This window comes from Pocillopora damicornis, chromosome 5 (genome assembly GCF_964200805.1).
Source record: "Pocillopora damicornis chromosome 5, jaPocDami1.2, whole genome shotgun sequence".
In the NCBI taxonomy this organism is placed as follows: Eukaryota; Metazoa; Cnidaria; class Anthozoa; order Scleractinia; family Pocilloporidae; genus Pocillopora; species Pocillopora damicornis.
The window spans coordinates 6,181,583-6,204,745 of NC_142674.1; the positions used below are offsets into that span (position 1 = coordinate 6,181,583).

At 38.6% G+C, this 23,163-nt stretch overlaps 1 protein-coding gene, 1 long non-coding RNA gene and 1 pseudogene across 4 annotated transcripts; 1 reads left to right on the top strand and 2 right to left on the bottom strand.

Moving 5' to 3' along the window:
- The first annotated feature begins 1,847 nt into the window (after positions 1–1,847).
- LOC149044856 (DNA-(apurinic or apyrimidinic site) endonuclease 2-like) lies at positions 1,848–6,361 on the top strand (annotated as a pseudogene). Its single transcript, XR_016186990.1, has 4 exons — positions 1,848–2,209; positions 3,559–3,896; positions 4,763–4,834; positions 5,567–6,361. The product of XR_016186990.1 is annotated as a DNA-(apurinic or apyrimidinic site) endonuclease 2-like (transcript).
- A 1,994-nt stretch (positions 6,362–8,355) lies between these two features.
- LOC149044857 (uncharacterized) lies at positions 8,356–15,255 on the bottom strand. Its single transcript, XM_089207965.1, has 5 exons — positions 15,120–15,255; positions 13,762–13,830; positions 12,768–12,836; positions 12,577–12,645; positions 8,356–11,982 (listed from the first exon to the last, which is right to left on the bottom strand). The coding sequence occupies exons 1-5, from the start codon at positions 15,217–15,219 to the stop codon at positions 8,963–8,965; spliced, it is 3,327 nt and encodes a 1,108-aa protein (XP_089064091.1). The 5' UTR covers positions 15,220–15,255; the 3' UTR covers positions 8,356–8,962.
- Positions 15,256–20,522: 5,267 nt separating this feature from the next.
- Positions 20,523–22,578, bottom strand: LOC149044858 (uncharacterized). Of its 2 annotated transcripts, none has more exons than XR_016186519.1 (2): positions 21,903–22,578; positions 20,523–20,813 (listed from the first exon to the last, which is right to left on the bottom strand). It is a non-coding gene; the product is annotated as an uncharacterized LOC149044858 (long non-coding RNA). The 2 variants fall into 2 exon arrangements; XR_016186518.1 differs by having other exon boundaries at positions 20,523–21,551.
- Positions 22,579–23,163: the final 585 nt, after the last annotated feature.

The window sequence follows — 23,163 nt, forward strand, 5'->3', positions numbered from 1 at the left end:
GAGCTGGTTTTTTTCTGCTGGGTTAGTTGCTTTCCCATGGAAATAATTGGAAGATAAATATCAATGTAAATGGGGGTTACGGCCTGATAATTGTCCAAGGATTTTGTTCATGGAAAGTAGCCAATAGGGTTGCACAAAAAATTATAGATGTGCTACATTAGTGTCAATATACCATGTTGCACTATCAACAAGACAGAAATTATCCAGAGAATAGCATAATCTATTCAAAGAAATGGGACCAGGTGTTCCTGCAAGTTTGCTGAAGATCAATCTTAAAATATCCTTGGTGGGGGAGAAAATGTGAGAAATTATGTGCCTTCCAGAGAAAATCACAAAAGACCCCCATTTAAACCAGCTTTAAGATGAACTGGGCCATCCTGAATAATTACTGCATTATTAAATTAATTTTAGAAGTGAATCTACATGCAGCAAGGGTCAGACCTGAATGTTTTAATCCCAAGACCAGTCTCCTATGAGACATTCAGAAAATACAAAATGCCACATCCCACACTGATTTCCTTCACTCCTTGTACTATAAAATGAGCTTTTTTTATTTTAATCAATCTAAAGCAAAAGAATTTACTATGGATTTACTAGTGCAATGAGAAATAAATTTCCAACCAATCTGTGTGCTTGCCACATATCAATCATTTTCTAATAGCAAATGTACTTTAAAAAAGCTCTAAATGTATAAAAAGTTGTAAGTTTTTATTTTGATTTGTTTTAGTTGTTTGTGTGAAGGGGGAGGGGGGGAGGGTGGGAGGGTGAGACCGAATGTTGAGGGGGATTTGTGTAAACATGTCATATTATTTTAAACCAAAATTTGGGATGGTATAACATTTTATTTTATATGGTGACTTTTACAGTTAGGGTTATTCTGCAATACATGCGTCTCATGAGGGCAAGTTAAAGTTATAAGCTCACAATTGTTGATCTAACTGGCCATGTTTGATTTGGAGTCAATGAGCATGCACTACAGGAATATGAAACACACTCACGCAATTGAATTTGATCAGACAAATTTACTATCTATGTTATAGTGTATTTTATAATGCTAGCACAGTCTCAGTGGAGCATAAGCCACTTATAAATCCATAAATCCATATCTGTTCTAAAACAGTCCTATTTGCAGAGGTAATCTATTGCTTTTGGCATTGAATTGTTATATCAAAGAACTGGATACATACTTAAGTAAGGGGTCATACAGAAATTTTGTCCAGTAATGTCAATCTTTGTAAATAATAGCTTAAAGGTAAAATAAGTGTTTTTGGATATGCATTAATTTGGGCAAGGGTTTGATGATGAAGTGCTTGAAAAAAGATAAAATTATGCAATAGACTGCACTTTCTTTTGGTTTACCACTGTGATAACCAACACAGGATGATGGAGAACTGGTATCTAGCTTGTGATTTACAAACCTTTCTAGTGTTCTCCTAACGTCCCAATTGGTTTATTATGCCAGTTAACTGATGGAAAGTGCTGTTTATTGCTTTTTTATTTTAATCAATCTAAAGCAAAAGAATTTACTATGGGTTTTAACCAGTGCAATGAGCAATAGATTTCCAACCAAGCCGTGTGCTTGTCACATATCAATCATTTTCTAATAGCAAATGTACTTTAAAAAAGCTCTAAATTTATTTTTTTATTTTTATTTTGATTTGTTTTAATTGTTTGTGTGAAGGAGGGCAGGGGTGAGACTGAATGTTGAGGGGGATTTGTGTAAACATGTCACATTTTAAATCAAAATTTGGTGACTTTTACAGTTAGGGTTATTCTGCAATACATGTGTCTCATGAGGGCAAGTTAAAGTTATAAGCTCACAATTGTTTATCCCACTGGCCATGTTTGATTTGGAGTTAAAGTGAATGGTGAGAGTAGGGGGCAGGGGAAGGTAGTATTCACTCCTCCATCCCCAGCCTTCTCCTTATTTTTGACTGTCTTGGTACAAATTTCTTTCTCTCCCCAGCCTTCTGCTTCCATTGAAATCAAAGATAGCAGCCACAATTTTTGCTAAGAAAATATTGAGCACTCACTTGCCAAAATTAAACCTGTTCTGCGGGCTAAGTTAGGGTGGTTATGCAGTTTTATACTCACCATGAACAAACTGCATTTATTTTACACTATAGGTGATGTGTTAGATGAAGTGACAGCAATTGTGGATGGTTACAATGCTTATTTTAGCTTCTCAAAAGTGAAGACTGGATACTCAGTGGTATGTAAAAGATAGCAATTTTTCCCTCCTCACCAATTTTGGTTGTGCTTTTGAAAATCAAACTGTAACGTACAGCTTTTGAGCTTATGCAAGCCGACATGTGCCACTAAACTTAAGAGCTAGCTCTCGTTTTCGCTCATTTTATAGTATAAGGAGTGAAGGAAGTCGGTGTGGGATGTGGTATTTTGTATTTTCTGAGTGTCTCATAGGAGACTGGTCTTGGGAGTAAAACATTCAGGTCTGACCCTTGCTGCATATAGATTCACTTTTAAAATTAATTTAATAATGCAGTGATTATTCATGATGGCCCAGTTCATCTTAAAGCTGGTTTAAATGGGGGTCTTTTGTGATTTTCTCTGGAAGGCACATAATTTCTCACATTTTCTCCCCCACCAAGGATATTTTAGGATTGATCTTCGGCAAACTTGCAGGAACACCTGGTCCCATTTCTTTGAATAGATTATGCTATTCTCTGGATAATCTCTGTCTTGTTGATAGTGCAACATGGTATATTGACACTAATGTAGCACATCTATAATTTTTTGTGCAACTCTATTGGCTACTTTCCCTGAACAAAATCCTTGGACAATTATCATGCTATAACACCCATTTACATTGATATTTATCCTCCAATTATTTCCATGGGAAAGCAACTAACTCAGCAGAAAAAAGCCAGCTCATGAGTTTCACCTTCATTGGTTTAAGTGGAAGAAAACAAACTTGTTTTGTGGATTCCACTGGTAGTGACATTAAAAAGCTTATCTCAAATGCTGCTCCGGAAAGTGCAAAATAGTCAGTAAAATTTTGCTGTCAACACGCGACACAAAATTAAATGAAGGTGTTATAAAATAATTAAACCCCTCTCAGGCAGCTGGTATGTGGGCTGACAATGTCCTTGGCTGAGAGATTATCCTCAAAATTTCACATTTTCCCTCAAAGCTTTGCTTCTCTGCCAAATATTTATTTTTCCAACAATACCTCAGCCACTTACAGTACATTATCATGTGACATACCAGCAACTTATTCTTTGGATAGTGTTATTCACCTTTCAAAGGACATTAGGCCTTGGTGGATTACTCTAAATTGACGAGCACTGTATCTTTTCTGGGGGTGAGGAGAGTGGGGGAAGAAAAGAATAAACTCCTATTGCTGTGGAACTCTTGCCTTGCATGTGGATTCACCTTTGGTTCTTTGCAAAGCATAAAAGTTCCATTTTGAATGGATGATGTTACTCTTTTAATGTATACAAGGTTATGTTACACCTCAATTCTCTTGAATTGCATAGAGAGGAAATGTATGCATAAATGAGTTTCCAGATCTTAAGAATGCACTGTTTGTAATTTTAGCCAACTGTGGGTGCTTTTTCCACAGGAGTTGAAACATTTTGCCGCAATGCAGTGACACCTAAAGCTGCTGAGGAGGGTCTCTCGTCTTGCCTTACTCCTCAGCCATGTATTGCCTGTTATGGCAGTAACACTGACTTCACACCTGATGAGCTAGAAGCTCTGGATAATGAGGGTCGTGCTATACTCACAGAACATACTCTCCCTGAGGGCAAGTCAGTTGTTATTATTAATGTGTACTGTCCCAGAGCTGACAAGGAGAATAAGGAAAGAGTGGATTTTAAAATGAACTTTTATAAATTGCTGCAGGAGAGAGCTGAATCCCTTGTCAATGCAGGAAGGTACAGAAACTGTATGTTTCTTTTGTTTGGCTTTTTTTTCTTTAATATTTGTATTTAATAAATAAAAAAGCTGTGCCTCAATTTAATAAAGGGGATAAGTTTCCAAGAGAACTGTGGTGCTGCATTGGTGGGAGAGTATAACAGGGTACTTTATGTTCTCAACTGAGTTAAAAGTATAAATTGGCCTCTGTAAAGAGTTTCAAAGCTGATGTTTTGAGTGTTAGCCCTTTTTTATCTAGAGCGAAGGGTTATAGTGGCCAATTAGTGTTATCAATTTAGTCAACAATACTAAACTACCCAGTTATGCCTCAATGAAGGTGTGGAAATTAAACATTGTTTTACTTTTTGAAGGGATTGGTTAGCTAATGGCTATTGGCTTTTGTCAAACTGGCATTGGCAATTTCAGTGCTAATCATGTGTGCCTTAACCCTTTAACTCCCAAGATCTGATTGTTTATTCTCCCCTCTAGCTGCTACACATTTCCTTGTAAATTCGTGATGAGAACTTGGTGGTAGATCAAGATAGCAGCTTCTACCTGATAAGTTTGAATATTCTCATCGCCTGTTTGCTGAAGAATGTATGCTTATAGCAGGGAGAAATTTTATGTTCATCACTTCTGGGAGTTGAAGGGTTAATCAACTTGTAGTTAATAACCAACTTGCTGTTTCTCTTGCCTGTCAGTGGAACCCAACAGTATCTTTAGGAAAGAATATTTTTGTTAAATTACCCTAGAAACCAACCTGTCACTTTATACCAGGCTGGTAAGAGAGGAGCATGAGCCTCAAGATACATCTACAGATGTATTTACCATACTGAAATGTCAAGATTTGACCTTCCTCAGTTATTTGTTTTTCTTTTCAATGTAGGCACGTCATAATGTTCTTGGTGACATTAACACATCACATAAAATGATAGATCATTGTGATCCTGATAAAGAGGTAAATATTTTGGCCATACTTTAATTTTTTTCCCCTTCTCTAATAATAAACATAAAAATTTCATTTTCCATTTGTTTTGTTTTTTGGGAGATTTAATAGCCTTAGGGTCACAGCTAGTATGTCAGACTTGTCCAATGGGCACAAGCAGCTTCTCCTTCATGCGAGGTCATGAGGTCTTGCTGCAAGACCAGGCTGCTCACTGTGTTGTGTTTTTAGGGTAAACACTTAACTCTCCCATTTCCTCATTCTACCCAGCAGACTAAATGGGTTTAGGCCAAATTTCAGGGAGAGTTGTGGAAATGCTTGGGGGTAACCTGCCATGGACCAACAACATCCAGTGGGAAAAGCAACAATCTTAGTAACTTCATGCAATGGGAGTTGTGGACAAGCTCTGGTAGAGTGGCCCACTCTGCTCGAATGCTGACCCAACGTCACTGTTTTTACCATATGATTTGATTATTGATAATGAAATGGTTCATCATGTGACATAGATTCATCCATATGTCGTCATTGGTCCAATTTTTTAAAAATTTTGTTTTACTATAAATTTGAATTCATTAAAAAAATCATTTCAATCCTTTCTTTTTAACCCGATCAGGGTGTTGCCCAGAAATATGGAAGAACGTCTCCAACCCACATGTTACCTTTCTGCTAACACAAAAGGTCTTAAAAGAGAAGGATAATTGTGTGATCTTACAAATCTACATGTAGATGTTTTTACTCTTTCCTCAGGAACTGTTCAATGCTCATCCTGGACGAAAGTGGTTGGATCAGTTTTTGGTTCCATGTGAAGTTAACGGCGCTAATCCAGACCATGACACAGGTGATCCTCTCCAAGCACAAGGTGGGCTTTTTGTAGACTCATTCCGTTATTTTCACCCTTCCCAGCGTGACGCTTACACCAATTGGTGCACGGTGACCAGTGCGCGTCAAACCAATTACGGTACAAGAATTGATTACATTTTTGCCGATAAAGAACTTGTTGATAAAGAATTCCTAAACTGTGAGATACTGGCCGATGTCGAGGGCTCAGATCACTGTCCAGTTGTAGCAACTTTGAAGACTTCTTTTCAAGCTGCTTTGAAACCTCCTTCCCTTGGTGCGAAGTTTATGCCAGAATTTTCTGGGAAACAACAGAAACTTAAGTCTTATTTTTTGAAACATGGACAACAGTCGCAGAGTCAACCCGAGGCTTGTTCTACGGACTTAAGTGTTACACAGGAAACAAAGACGTCCTTAAAACGGAGTGCCTCTTGTGGTGATGTCAAAAGCAAATCTGTAAAACGTCAAAAATCTGCCGGAGGGAAAAACAAAGCTGAAGGACAGCCAAAGAGAAATCTGTTTAGTTTCTTTAAAAGGTATACAGACCCGGTTGCAGTCAATAAGAGTGTTACCGAGGTAACTAACGAAGCGTTTGATTTAGTTAAGACTGCTCCTTCCGAGTTTGAACAGTACGCAGGCGTGGATAACGTCTCTTCACTCTCAAATACCTCCGTTTCATCTTCATGCACTCCTCCAAGGAGATGAAACATGCGTGCGAAAGATCACAGTCAATTACTCAACAACTTTATCAATGTATATGTGTTATTGATTGAAGGGGGTAAGTTTTCAAAGAAGCTGTGGTGCTGCTCGGTGGGAGGGTATAACAAGATAATTTTGGTTTTATCAACTGAGTTGATAATGTAGATTGGCCACCGTAAAGAGTTTACAGGCTGACGTTTCGAGCGTTAGCCCTTCATCAGAGCAAATGACGAAGGACCAATGCTCGAAACGTCGGCTTATAAACTCTACACCGTAACTGATTTACATTATCAACTCAGTTAATGAATTAATGTGTGTTACTGTTTGTCAAAGGTGACCCTCCTAAAGAGTAAATAGCACTTATGCAAAATGTCTATATGAACTTTTAAAACATCAAATCAGAGACTAATGAATAAAACAACTGTTGATATTCTCATTCAACCAAATTTTACGTGCAATTTTTTGCGTCTATTTTTTCCTTATGACTGAAGTCTTCATGATGCATAAGAACACCTTTTAACTGAGTATCAAAAGTAATGTATAACTTCTCTCGTTTTGATCTACCTTGACTGGTGATTGGTCCAGAAATATCACAACATCCTCTCGACCAATCAGATCCAAAACTAAAATGTTTTCCTGGGCCTCGCACAGGTGCGGGTATAATTGGCAACTTGTACTGCTTTTCTTTTTTCTGATTGGCTGTTGAGATTAAGTTAATTTTTTACGACACTCAATTAAAGGGCACTCAATAAAGTACAACAGTACTGCTTATAGTAAACTTCTACTCAGCGAGGTATTCAAACATTCAGCAAAGCCTATGAATACAAAGATATTACTGGTTAAATACTGAATATCTACAAAAAAAGGCAAAAAAACTTAAAATACACCGTAAACAAAGTAATGAAAAAATTCAGCAAAGACGTAATTGAGTAGTAGTCTGAAATATCTAAGTTTCGTCCAAAGTACAGAATCCTGAACCTGCGAAAATCTTAGGAAATCAAGTAGGTCATTTTTAACGCACTTTCAAAAGGTAATAAGAAATTCAAGGTAGCTTATAGATACGAGTACTACAAACTGATTGCTAAACATCCGAAATGTCTTCCATCAGCTTAAACGGTTCACTTGAAATCCGACGAAATTCACGATTATCTCATTTTTCTCTTCTTTCCTAATCAGCTAACAATTTACTTTAAACGCGACTAAAGTCCATTGTCTCGTGAAATCGACCAAGATAATATTTGGTTGTGGGTGATACGTGTTTTGCTTACCAAAATTAAACCCATCATTAGCTGGGTACATGTATAGCCTTGTAATCTTACATAGTAACGATACGAAGGGTTTAGGATCGATATTTCCCATTATCCTCTCTGCTTACTGGTTGGCCTAAATTCTGTGGTAGTGATCCCCCTCCCTCCCGACAAGCCAAACTCTAGAGGTGATGTTATGAGAACTCGCACTAGGACTAGTATTGAAGTTCAAGGTTGAGGTGCGGTAGCTATCATTGGCTAACATTTGCAGGAACTAGGCCCCGTTCTAGCCTTTGCTATGCCTACTGAACTTGATAAAAATCTTAAAGAAAATGCGTGGAAAGCATTCTGATAACGTAATGAACGACATTGCTACTTATTGAATCAGCATTCATAAAGTGTCATTGAAGTTGTTGAGGATACTGAAATTTTTGAAAAACTTGAGGAATACCTTCCTAACAATGCCACTCTGTTTCCAACAGAGATTGCGTCAACAACCACAGAGCCGCGTACCTATTCGTTAACTACGCATAGAAATTTGGTACACACATTTGCACGTTGTTAGACGCATATATACGCGAACAAATGTACGCACATATAGGTATTATGCGCGTCTGATGTGTGTTTATTATTCGATACCATGATTTTCCTTTGCGTTACCTTGAGTAAAAGAAAGAAAGTTTGGATCTGAAAATAAGGCAAGTCGACGTAGAATTTGCCTCTTGATAAAGGCTGTCAAGTTACATACATGCACGACCCATTGCTTCGGGTATTCATCGAATAACGAGAAGTAGCAACTTAATTGCTAGTCTTGTGTTTCGCACGAAGAGAAAGATACGGAGAGAAAGTACGGCTTTTAGCACATGCATTTCCACCGATTGTTTTCTAATTAATAATGGTAATAGGACTGAATTGTCTATAATCATACGAGTGATTAACAAAATAGGACGACCGCGAAGCGGGAGACCTATTTGTTCATCACAGGTATGATTACAGACAGAATCGGAAGACACGAAGCCCTGTTACAAAATAGTCAAAACCATGACAAAATCTGAGAAAGAAAATAGACATCGGTTATACGTTTTTAGTAAAAAAACTGTTAACTTGGTGAAATGCGTGACAACGCACGCACATGACGCGTTTTGTCCACTAACATAGGCACGACGTGTTTACTATCCCTTAAAATATCCTATTACACTGTCCAATCACAAGCATGACGCGTGCACTGTCCTATTAGTGCTCAAATCGGGCTGGTGATAACCAATCACGTTCGAGAATTTTGTTATAGTTTTGACTAAGAGCTAAGTGGTTGTAGTTAGACTTTTGGCTGCTGAGAGTGCTAAAACCTTTCTTTTGGCAGCTAAGCGTACATTCTGTAGAACTTGGATTGATAGTCTTGATACGTTTGGACACTTATCTCAACGTCTCCACACTTGTTCATCTCTTTCGGTGGTTGCAATTGACTTTGCTCGTGTGGAGCTTCATTGACGATCATTGCCATTCCCTCGAGCTGGTGTACCTCTATGTGGCAGTGAAGAAACCAGTTGCCAGGATTATCGGATAGAAAGTTGATAACAACGTACCCTCCAGCAGGGAGCATAACTGTGTCCTTTCTGATCGTATGGGAATCTATAGAAAAGTGCTTTTCTCGGTTCCATCTTGGTCTGGTACATCTACACTTATCGCAGTTCTGTTGTGTGCAGTGAACGTCATCGCAGTATATATCACTGTTGTGGTTTGTAATAAAACCAGTTTTTGGGTCATAATCTGGGTATCCGACATGAACTACATGGAAGGTATGGCCATGAAGGTGAATTGGATGAGCGTTGTGGAAAGCACCAATTGCTGAAAATACCAATTGAATAGTTTCCTTATGGGGAATAGTTATTACTTGCACACATGAGCACGCGGGTGTTGATGGGTTGCAGTCGGCTTTCAGGTCACAAATATTGTCCTTTTTGAGAAACTCCTCAGGTTGGGTTTGAGGAGGAAAGGAGGGAAGAATGAAATTGCGCCCATTCACTGCACTAGTTTGAGAGTCACCCTCAAAGTTGAAGTTGATGAAATGTCGACAATTTTGGCATTGCCCTGGGGTTTTAGGGTTTGCGTTCGGAAGCTCCGCTGGTGGAGTTGGTTCAAGTAAACGTAGGTCTTGGACATTAATACAGGTAATATGATAACGTGGATGGAAGTTTTTGAATGGGCAGTTTACTGCTTTGCATGGTTTGTAGAAGGAGCACTGTAGGGGAGGAGACCTTCTTTTTATATCTTCGTAATTTGTCGACGGCACATTAACATTGGGGTCGGCCGAGTCTCCATCCTGTTCGTAGTGCAAAATAGCTTCTGCCACATGTTCTAATGACTTGTATGGTGGCCCTTGACCATTGTGATCAATCTCCAGAGTCTCTGCACGTATCCAGTAGTCCTTTCTTGTATGTTTTGCTTCAAGTAGAAAGTCAAACCTCTCTCCGGTGTGAATGATGATGTAATCAACGTTTTCTACAGGCTGGATCCAATATCCATCAGTGCCCACCACAGTCAGCTTATGACCATCAATGGAGAATTTGTAGGCGTACAGATTTTGGGCTCCAATGAGCCGAAAGCGATACGTCTTACCGGCCTGAACAGTAAATATACTTAGTCTGGTTTTGATGTATGGAACATCATCATGCCTCCCTTTTCCATTTATAATTCCAGAAAAATACGGGACTGGCCCAACCTCTCCTTTTTCATAACTACGCGTGGAGTTATACTGCCGCTTTAAATCATCTTTAGTTGGCACCTCTCCCAACGGCTTGCCTGGGTAAAAGCCCAAACTGGCGTGAATCTGTGTGAACAGGTCCAAGGAAGCCTCATGTTGCCAGTCTAGAAGCGTTAAGGTGTGCTGATCTGGAAGGTCTTCAAATGCACGGTACCTATGGAGTTTATCTCGAATCTGGGTCATTTTCTCAGGACTTTCTTTTACAACAAGTCCACCAAAGAAGCCATCTGTTCTTTGAGCACCGCTGTGAGAGTGGTACCAAAACGTGCCGGCAGGTTCAGCTTTGTACACATACGTGAAGGTCGACGATGGTCCTATCTGACATTGAGTTACTTGCCCCACACCATCCATCCAAGGTGTCCCTCTCTGATGCATCCCATGCCAGTGAATTGAAATGCCTTCAGTGGTGAGATTATTGTGAACATGCACCTCAACAGTTTGCCCTTCGTGAACAATCAAGGTAGGTCCAGGAATTAGTCCATTGACGGCTATTGCCAAACGATACGTTTTGCCATCAACAAATTGGGGATAAGTGCACTTGGCGCTGTCTTGTGTTGAACATGTTCTGTTATCCTGGAGTGGTGTGGGAGACCCATCGTTATCGAGATAATAAATCACTCCCTGAGATCCTCGCATCGCAACCCCTGTGGGCTCATCCACTGACAACTTTTGATAGCTGGTGAAGGTTCGCATTTCGTCAATTTCAAGATTAAATTTACAAACTTTTGCGTGTGCCATGCATTCGCACGTTGGATTTCCGTATTCACAATTGAGGGTCTCTTGACGTACCCATGTTAGTTTGATTTCTTTTGAATCGTACCCTCTAAGCCACTTGTTAAGGTGTGGATCATTTGTCAGATCCATGTACTGTTCCACACCAGTCTTAGCAGAGGTGCGAATGGATGATATGTACCAATCTTCGTATCCGTCACTACTAGCTTTTAGGTGGATTTCCTTAATGTCAGATAACGACACGCAGTTTGTGGTTCCAAACCGGGCTGCAAAGTTTAGCTCTCGCACATAGGATTGCCCTCGATACATGGGTCCTTCAAGTTCGGCCTGATATTTTTGGTTGTTTGATAAAGTGAGAACTATCATGTGACTTCTATACTTAGTGTACGACGTTGAAGATTCAGCTCCATCCATGCGTCCCGTCACTGCGTTTACGCGTATGTATGTGATACAGGATCCTGCGACAGCATCGGTAAGGAGGAGCTTTCTGGCATTGTAAGGGTAAAGGTGTTTTTCATTGCCGTCCACCCACATACTAAAGCCTGGATCAGTGGTCAGCTCAGTGAAGATTTTGTTTGATCCTGCGGTGTAGGTGTTGATCGATGCAACGTACCATCCATCCCCTCCTTGAGCCTGGAGATAAACTTTGTCTATGTCTCCGTGGGTGCAGATAAGTCGCGGTTTGAAATCAGTTTTGGCTCCCAGTTGTATTGTATATTTTTGACCTGCTGTCTTCTTGTTGCACAGCTCTGCGCGATACTCCCCGCCATTCTTCAGAACGATCAACAGCCGTGGATTTTTACCATAGTCAGAACTTTGACCCTCATCTCTACGTAGCGGATCATCGGAACCAGTCATCGCTTCAATCTTCACAACTTTAATGAGCCCTTTGAAGAAAGAATACGCAAAAAGTATTTGCTGCCTAGTTAAACAAAAGAGAGCGAAGTGTTCTGTCGACGTCAGATACTGAAATGTGACATTTACAAAGAATATTTCAAAGGCCTGAATATTGCATGGAACTGTCTTCCCAGGTTAGTTGGGGAGGGGGGGATCAAGATAATTTGGTTTTATCAATTAAGTTGATGGGTTGATGGTATTAATTGGCCACCTTAAGGAGTTTCTAAAGCTGACGTTTCAAGCATTGGCCCTTCGTTAGAGCGAGTGGTAGTCTCAACTATGTAAACTCTGTCCCCACATCGTGAAATACATGACCACGCTGCAAATTCTGGCGATCTTGTGAGAGAAATACGATAAAACCTCGGCCTCTCTACCACATTTCATATCTCGATTTCCAGCTTTGACTCTACGTCTAATTTACATAAGATACCCTTAATGTGATCAAAATTTTCAGAAAAATAAGTAGAGGAGTGCTACCTTCGAAAGTTACTGACGCCATGTCAAAATGAGGGGGCCGAGAACATAAGAAAGTTAGATAAAAATAATGTTAAATTTATAACATGTGAAATAATCATGCACATTACCTTGCCCATATGACCTCACATGATCTTCATGAAGGCTTATTGGTTGCTCTAAAAATTTCCGCATTGTCTCTAAAGAGAGAGAAAAAAAATAAGACAAAAGACGATTTTTAGTACGCAATGTGGTCTCTTGAAAAAGATGCGAGGTCACTCTGTCTACCCACAAGTAATGTCTTGCTAAGTGATGTGCTTACCTCTATCACGAAATTTGAACATTTTTGGGGGAAATTCCTCTGAATTTTTTAAGTCTTCAAGGGGAATGTCTGAGGAGAAAAATTAATTCACTTGCTTATTTAACAACGCCAGAGAAAAATTACTGAAAAGGGAAATATAACATTATAAACAGCTGGGTGTCAACAATTGCAAAGCATCCTTTAATTAATGCCAGTTCTAGTAGAAACAGGAAAGTGCGATAGCTGTCGTAAGAAACCGGCTCTATTATGTGATCTCTGTAGAAAAATAAGTAGAGGAGTGCTACCTTCGAAAGTTACTGACGCCATGTCAAAATGAGGGGACCGGGAACATAAGAAAGTTAGATAAAAATAATGTTAAATTTATAGCATGTGAAATAATCATGCACATTACCTTGCCCATATGACCTCACATGATCTTCATGAAGGTTAATTGGTTGCTCTGAAAATTTCCGCATTGTCTCTAAAGAGAGAGAAAAAAATAAGACAAAAGACGATTTTTAGTGCGCAATGTGGTCTCTTGAAAAAGATGCGAGGTCACTCTGTCTACCCACAAGTAATGTCTTGCTAAGTGATGTGCTTACCTCTATCACGAAATTTGAACATTTTCGCGAGAAATTCCTCTGAATTTTTTAAGTCTTCAAGGAGAATGTCTGAGGAGAAAAATTAATTCACTTGCTTATTTAACAACGCCAGAGAAAAATTACTGAAAAGGGAAATATAACATCATAAACAGCTGGGTGCCAACAATTGCAAAAGCGTCCTTCAATTAATGCCAGTTCTAATAGAAACAGGGAAGTGCGATAGCTGTCGTAAGAAAACGGCTCTATTATGTGATCTCTGTAGCCCTGAACCCTTGCAATTCACAAATGATCACGTACTCCAGAAAAGAAATATTTAATAATAGCTCAGCATTTATGCAAACAAAACAATCCCATCAATGCAATGTAGACCCAGACTATCACTCTTTTTTTAAAGGTATCTACAGAAAACTTACCAAACTCGTCTTCGTCATTTTCCACTATTCCATCGACTTCGTCCTTTTCCTCGGGGTCACGAGAGAAATCTTCAATAAAATATGGTGAGTCGAAGGTAAAATTAAAAACTTTTCACTTTTTAAGCCCTTCTATCAATATATATATATATATATTTTTCCTATATTATTTCCCATACATCTCCTTAGCTGCTGACATGGAGACTTTGTTTAACAATTAAGAGCTCCTCCAGTTGTTTATCATTTCCTTTATTCTCATGACCTTAATGTGTGATTGAGGGGTGATATTGTAAGGAGAAATTAGATGCTAGTCGATAAAATTGGCGGTTAGATCTTAGGTTTGGAATAATTAAACGGAATAGTCTTAGTAAGGAATAATTTGAATAAGCTTACGCGTATCTCCTGCAATGTATTGTTCTTCCCCTGGATCCGCCTTGGGGTTAAAGTTCTCAGCTGAAAAGAATAAAATAATTTGATGAGCTTAGCTTTGCAATGATTTGGAACATGAGCTTTAAATTGCAAATTGTACTTTTTGATAACAAGACCCCTTTGCAGCGAGCCTTCGCATCTGTCAAGAATCTTTTCTCGAACAACAGATGAATTATGAACGAGGTGAGAGGTTTCTTTATTTTTTTGGCGGTCATTTTGAAAACACTTGTGCATAAGTCCGGAACGGGTTGCGCAAGGGTCTGGGACGGTTTGAAATTAGGAAAAAAAAATAAGAAAGGAAAATTACAAGCGTTTGCCGAGAAGTATAGAACCGAGCAGATTTCAAAACAGTCTTGCTACAGAATCCCATAAAACCCTTTTTTCGCACGCATCAAACACTTAACTCGAGTTCAGCTCATTTTTCAGTCATATAGTGATACTTATTGCGGACCCAGTCTGCTATTCTCGCTGGCACAAGAGATGTTCACGCGACCGCCTCAAGATGACTCATTTTTTCTTTCATGACCATGATGCAACGCAATCGGAGTGCGGACACCGCCTGTTGCGGACCAATAATTATTTATCGCCTGAGAGTCAGGGGAAAGGGTGGAGGCCGAGGCCGAGGATTTGTGGGGGGGGGGGGGGGGGGGGGAACACATGGTTTTCAGGGACCACGAAGGGAAAGGGAGGATCAGTCGTCTTTATCAGAGTTTTTGAAACGGGGAACTACAGAAAACTGACCACCAATGAGGGGGGATCATTAGAATACCATAGAGCTTTACGGGATCAGGTAAGTTTTGTTGTGGCAAAATCAAAATCCACGGACTCCTCACACAACCCCCCCCCCCCCCCGCCTTCAGGGATAAATGGTGATTGGTTCCTTGAGACGTAAGCAAATGTAAATGAGCAAAAAAAAAAAAAAAATTTTGTACCTGCTACAGAGCATTCCATGACACTCAGAGCGACGACAGCAAACATCAAAACTACAAGGCTCTTCATTTTTAGCTTAAAATGAAACATGGAAAAATTCATGTGACCACATGGAGGAGATATAGATCAGTGATGATACAATATCACCAGCGGAGAAAAGCCATTCATAAGAATTAGCATATGTATAGATTAGATTCGGATGAATGCCTTGACGCAGTTCCTCTCCTTTGTGGGAGAGATGAGACCGTATCCACCCACTCCTCCCCCTTAACTGTTTTTTGTCAAAGTGCAGGGAGTGTCTCTCCCTGTCTTATCTCACAAGAATAACAGACGAACCAACAAGCTAATGAAAATCATGTCAAATAATCCAGCCTGACGGTCCAAATGGAGGTCAGGAATGACTAAAGCCTTGAAAAAAGTTTAGGCTGCTCTAAGCTTAAGGCGTGTTTTGAGTGTCAAACCTAATCCCACGACTTCGCATCGTGTGAGCAGTTACTTTCGCTTACGAGAATTCCTTTTGTGAAGGTTTCTCCTTCGTGAACTCGGTTTCGACTCCCTTTATCTCAATCCTTATTGAAAAACTGAAAATATATGAAGGCAATTACTTTGCACAACTTGCATAAGATTCTGGACGATTCTGGACGATTCTCGATATTACTTAAGTGGTCCGTATGAAACTGAACAACTTATGGAAGGACTACGTGCAGCTCTTTAATGTAATTGGAATGTAGATCCGTAAATCTAATAATAGGTATTCCAATGTGGGAAAGCGCTTGAGGCCACAAAGCAGGATACGGGCTGCGACGCATAGACAGGAAACCCTTTGATCTTAAGTTCTTCTTCAACCCTTTTTGCTCAGTGACCAAAACGCTGGTCGGGAGATTAATTCTGATAAACTAAGTGCTTGAGGTGAAGGACGTTTGGGGACGAGGGGTGAAAATTTTAAAGCCTGTTGTCAAAAAGTCATGTTGTTAGTGTCAATTTATAGACTCATTCTTGTACATCGTAAATCTGCTTCTGCATAGTGGCAAAGGAAAGCTGAATATGACCAAGACTGACATTTTTGAAGAAAATTTTGAAGAAAGACAAAAGCCAGTCAATTTGCATGCTGTCTCATCGTTTTTCCACGCCTAATATTTTGTTCCTAACTCTCCCTTTTTGCGGTTCCAAAATTCCCTTTCAAGTTGTTAATTGCGATTTGAAAATAAACTAACTGAAGAATTGTTAATTCTTAACCCTTTTTTTTCTTCTTGGAGTTTTACGTCATTTTAAACCATTTCTTGAAAGCAAGAATGCAAAGGGTACTTTTATGTGATTAGGTGATATTTCATTTCTAATTTCTGATATTGTATCGCTGGAGAGTGCCCGCGGGAAGGTGAAGATAAAAGCTTCTTTAGGTTTCTTTTTTTTTACTGTTATGATTATGAAGTACAAAGACCTTCAGTTCATCAAAATAGATCATCAGAAGATTGAGATCGAAAAATTACTTATAGCAATAAAATTTCTTCCAGCAATAAAATACTCTATCGCGGGATGCTTGTTGATATTACTGATTAAAGTAACTATAATTAAGAGTATCTCATCGAATTGAAAAGTAATGGCTGTTTATGAGGCCGTATTCAATCTCCGGACGCTACACACAAGAGGCAGGCTGTTATGTAAGAATACTGTTCTTCATTAGAACTTATAAACACTGTGTACAACTAAATCAGACTGTCCGATTATCTCCAGTGTTGTATGGAGTTATTGATGAAAAATAACCAACATTATTAGCGGCTGTTTTGATTAAATTTGATCAAAACAGTCATGATCAATATCACATGGGTAAATTGTGCTTTTCGTGCGCTGATTGGATGGTTCGGGACGGAATAGCAGGTAATATTCACCTCCGAGCAGCCGATTAGACAAAATCGTTTGTCAAGAGTTAAGTTTTCGACTTTTTTTCGGTGTATAAAGAAATAAACTATTTGCGGTTTAGACTAAAACAATAATTCACCTCCACTCCGGTGAAAAATTGTTACTTATTTTCTATAACGGAACAATACCCAAAAATGCAAAGTCTAATTGAGCAAGCTGTTAAAAACGTGCCAATCACAATAAACATCGATCTTGAAAATGGAGAACTAAGAGACAAAAAGTTATCAAGCTTTTAAATTAGGGGTTAAAAAGCCGACTGGATTAGAATTGCTTCCCTTGGGCAAAACACGTCCATGTTTTCAAACTTTAATTACTATTGTCTAACCATTGTTTGTTGCCATCACTTAATGTGTTCAAAGCCTGAAACAACTGATTAACAAACCCTGTCGATACTACAAAAAATTGGAAACTTGCGGCTTTATTCAAGAAACTTTTGCAGTCGATGGTTCAGTAACGCTACCGCCCTAAAACCGCCTCTTGCTCTGTCCTGGTCGACTGTTCATACATTTTCCCCCATTTAACCTTTCTATAACGGCCGCTTGCCGTAAAGGCGATGGTTAATTTATGGGGTGCGTGTTAGGCGTCACAAACACTAAGAACTATGGAACTTAAGCAAAGCATGACGGTCACGGTAACGAGGACGTGTCAAAACGAAAGATTTAATTAGCAGAGCAATAACTCAACACGTACGTTTGAGAACTTTGTAAACTCTTTAGCCGTCCTCTGCAAGACAACATCAATTTGTGCAGTGTGAGAGCGGAAACCCCGACCGCAAATTATTTAAGTTTCCATTTGGAACTCAGCGCTGCTCACATACATTTGCTGAATTTGAGGCGTGACCGTAAGAGACGGTATACGTATCCAGCCATTCGTGAAAATATAACTGTATAAATTCATTTTTTAATAGACGTCTTTAACAGCGTTACTGTCCTGATTGCTTAGGGTCTCTGAAAATCCTTCTACAAAGGGCAGTTAGTCACCCTCGGACGAATAGCGGAGAAAAAGTTGCGATATCAGTTGACTTTTTGGGGTAAGGGGAGAGGTGGGTGCACAGTGTCTCGGATACTGATATTGATCCAACAAATTTATATTGTTAATGAGGAATGAAATGTCGGTAATGAAACTGTAAGCGAATCTTTAATAAACTGGTGGACTCATCATTATTTTTTCGTCCTGTGTTGTTTATGTTCTCTCTCAAACCTTAGTTAATTTGCCCCTTTTTAACTCGTGAATTGCGCGCATGCGCAAGAGCGAGTTATAGATACGATGTGGGGAATGGCATTCGCTCGCTCGCTCGCTCGCTCGCTCGCTCGATTGGTCGATTCCTGTAAACTTTTTTTAGATTTTAGGCTTTTGAGTGCATTTTATAGTTTTTGGCGAGCAATAAACAGACGAAATGGCGACCTTTATTGCTAAGAATAGTGGTGGGGTGAAAAAGAAGCCAATGATAATCTTAAAAGAGTTTTTTTTTTCGTTTTAGTTTCAACAAGCGGCGCCAGCGACTGGCAGGCATGCAAGGATTCACACTGAAATAACAGAACAACCTTCGTTTTTCATAAAATTGTAATTTACAATCCTTGAACTTGAAAATAATCCGAAGATTCATTGAAAATATCACTTACTGCGAAGCGCTCGGAGTTTACAGATGTTCAAAAGCTTTTTCTGTTATAGCGTGAGATTGAGGACAAAATTGATCATTACGTTTCGTCGCGTGTGTTTTTCCTGTGAGAAGCAACAAAAGATGCCGGCGACTGACGAAATAACAAGTTAACACGAAAATCAGATAACACCTAAACAAACAATTTTAGCTACCGATTTTCAGTGAATTTTTAAAGAACAATTTTCTTTTAAGTTTCAAGACAATTTGAAGATTCAACATACAAACAACGTACTAAAATGCGAAAGTTACACACCACAAAATTGATAAATAGGCCTGAAATGAAATTCTATCTTGTTATTGATCATACATTGCCCGTGACCTAAATCTACCCAGGCGGAGATCCAAAATGACGGTGGCAGGCTTGGCTTAGATATATCACTCAAAACTCGTTCCCGTTTGTCTCATTTGATAAAGAGGGAATCGTTAATGTTTTCATTAAGACAGTATTGCCTTGATTTTCTAATATTTACAACGAAAGACAGTAAATTTCACTTTTCACCCACATTTACTTCCAACCTTTTCTTTTGAACCAGAAACAAAAATGATAGACGTTTAAAACACATGACATCATCCACCTTGTCAAATGTAATAGCATGATCATTTCAATTGTAATGCCTTCTTATCCCAACGTTATTTTGTTTCTTTGCTACATTAGCGAACACTGAACTACTGCTCGTACTCTAGATATGACAATCAACCACAAAATTCCCTAAACCAGATAACATTAAACACAATCTAAAAAATCATGTGTCAATTCACGAGTTTGCTCACAGAGCACTTTGATTTGTCTTCAATGTCACTTATGTAGAGATTGGACTGTTTTGCATTTGAAATAGCTGATTTACATTGTGCTGATTATAAATATTTCGATCCTTTACTTTGCAAGTATTGTTGAAAGCAAATGGACATACGATGTAGGTTTACAAGCATCAATGATACACCAACTCCGGACCAAAACATTAATTACCATATGAATAACGCACTGGGTGGGCTGCGTTTTTTAATCGTGGTAAAAATATACTCTCTATCTTCTTCAGACGACAAGGTCAACTAATCAGTCGATCAAATTAACCGAAGAAGATAAAGATCTTAAACGCAATAAAATCGAAATTTCGCGTGGTATAGCCGTCTACTTCGTGAGACCAACTAATAGCATTACATTTCGCCTGCGTTGCTTTCGGTTTTGTGTGCGCTGAGTTATGAGCCGCGATTGGGGAAAAAAATTATCCTCCATGCTTTATAAATATTTCTGAGTAATAACTTAAAGCAAACGAGTCATATAATAATGAACAAAGTGGGTTCGTTGCTGAATAAACTGTGGTAAAGCCTCGGTGGAGGATGTTACGAGACGGTTTGGTTCTGTCAGCTGAGTTGATAATGTTCATTGGCTACCGTATGTAGAGTTCCTAAAGCTGACATTTTGATCGAAGAGTAATGAGGTCTACATCAATTGAGTGAGTTTCCACAAATACAAAAGAAATTTCTATTCAGTTGTAAATTACGCAAATAAAGTGGGGAGTATAAAAGATTTTTAAACTTTACTGTCTTATCGATAAAGGAAAATCAAGCCATATGCACTTTTAACTATAATGACTTGCGTCATGTTTTAGATTTGTAGAAAAATCGCAGTGACTCTGCGCATTGAGTGAACGCCGCCGGATAAGGCCAGCTTTGCTTTCCTAAGGTACCAAGCATCAACGATTATTTCAATGGAAGCTTGCGTTCAAGATGAAATCGCAGCATTTGAGTCTTATCTCCTATGAGTTTAGAAGATTAGGTCCAAAATGAGCCTTTTAACTCTTAGTAGTCGACTGAAAAAAATGACAAATGATGGTAACCTTTTTTCTTTTATTTTTTTTTGTCAACAGTATTTACACTAGTGATTAGTGCTATATCTCATTTAAAAGAGGACAAAATTAGCTTTTCAGAAAAAATATATTTAGCCTCCAAAAATCCATGGATTTTAAATCATGCTAAGAAAATGGCATACAATTTGCATAAATTATTGTACAACTTTTGACTTTGAAACAGCCTGAGCCTGAATGGATTGGAGTTAAAAGGAAACATTTCTTAGATAAAATATTCCTTATCTTATGGGCAAGACATCCAGAGACTCTGGCTGAAAAAGAACAAATATGGAATTAATTAGAATTTTTTTCCAAACTGTACCCCAAAACCATAAAAATTGACCCAGATTATTGAAAAATTTATTCCTCACCAAGTATTTACACAAGGGAAGTAAGCTATACCTCACTTGAAACAGCAGTAAATAAGCTTTCCTGAATTCATGTTTCCTCTCCAAGAAAAAGGAAACAACCTCATTGAATGCTTTCAAACTAACATTAATTAGCATAAAATATCATATAAATTTGAACTGTGAATTAAGTGATACCCAAATAATACAAAGTAATAAGGCAAAAATTAACTTAAGAGGTTCCTTGTTATATGGGCAACATCTCCATAAAAAATTGGTTGGAAGATAACAAATCTGAGATGTGTTACACATATCTTGTGAACACTGATTGACACACTGACTAATTAGTCTGATCTCATCATCACCCCAAGCCCAAATTTACTAATCCCTCTTGAAGTCTACAGTGCAATCATTGGAACTATATTTCTTTGTTTGACTTCTGAAATTTTGCCTTGAAACAGGGACAAATGAGATAATCAACCTCAAAATACATAAAGCGCAACATATATCAAAAGCCTTTCACTTGCAATGCACCACCAGTATTTTCAAGAGTAAACAATTCAGAAGTGAAACCGGAAACTGTCATTTTATATCATTCCACTCATTCTCGAGCATAATTTGTTTGTTTTGTGAATTTTCAGCATGTAACAAGTAGAACCACATCTAAAAAACATACAAAACATATAAGATAATGTACAGGTCGATATATATTCAACTATCGTTTTATAAATAAAAGATTTTATTTGATTTAGTTCGGACGCACACTGCTTCATATCTGTCATCGGCTGATAATTTAGGTCGTTGCGTTCTAACAGTCTGTCGAAGATTATTTTCTCTGTCGCTCAAAAATCATGTTTGATCATAATATATGTTGCTTTTCAGTCACAAATATACATTTACAGGTTTGTCTCAAGGCAAAAAACAAGGACTCGTGCGCGAAAAGTAAAAGTAAATGTTTCAACACCACATGCGCCACGCATTTAAGTATCGCAAGAATGTTAACAGATTACTTACCTCGATTCTTCGCTAGGATTTTCCAGTTTTCTATCTAATTCGGATTCCTCACCACTAGAGATACCACCATGTTCACTTCCATCGTCAAAAATCACCTCTAAAGCCTTAGCTACGCCGTATCTCTAGCGTTTCGCATCGGACTCCATTATCGCAGACTGAAATCGTGCGCAAATAATTTTCGGATCGGGCTTCCGAGGTCACGTTTGATAGTTCGGAGCTAAAACTCGCCATGTGATTGGCTTAGAATGTCTACATGCTACAGCCGAAATTTCAGAGCGATCGGGTGTAATCCGAGCATATCCGAAAAGGTCAAAGTCATCGTGCAATTTTGCACGATCGGCCAAGGGCTTGACCACGAAATTAACGATCAATTGGTAATTCTGGAAGAGTCTGTACCCTTAGCTCTGGGTGTAGTTAGTTTCTCTCAATCTACAGTCAGCGTTCTACAATGACCGAATAATGTCATCTTGTTAAAACCTTGAAATCTATGGAATCTGGGTGGGTCCAATCCTCGTGAATTAGATATAATTATTCAGAAATATTTGGCGGTTGAATTGTCATAAATTATCCCAACAATAAAATTCCCCGCTTAAACAGCGTTAAAACTAAACATCAAACTCGAAAATCGAATATGTTTCAGTATAAAGAATCAGCCACCGGTTGTGAGCAAAGACGTATTAAATTTGGCCTTTGCTCGAATTGCTGGCTAAAATTACACGGGTGCTCGCTTGCTCGTGCTCGAAAATTTTCGCAACTGCTCGCATGCTCGCATTCTCGTTAACATGTGCTCGATTACTTGAAATTTCGTTAATCCTGCTTTGTAGTCATTTATATATATATATATATATATATATATATATATATATATATATATATATATATATATATATATATATATATACACAAACGATAAATCAGTTATGATATGATTAAAACATAAAGGTTGAAACATCCTTACGTCTGGCTTCAGTCTTTCTTCAACATTTCAGCCTGTAACTTTTTCCCTCGGTGGATCTGCTTTCATTGTTTGAAGCTAGCCTTACAATTACTGTTTCTTTGACCAGTTTAGTAATTTACCCAATGACTTAAACCTTCTTTCGCTTGAACAAGAAAACGTGATGGCTGCAACACGATCTGTCTACCAGGAAAATTCTGATATAGTTAAGAGCAAGCTCGACATGACCCTAGCTAGAAGCTATGTCTCCATGTCGCGCGGAAACACGAAATGTAAGAATCTTTCTCGAAAGGCACCCACAAAGTT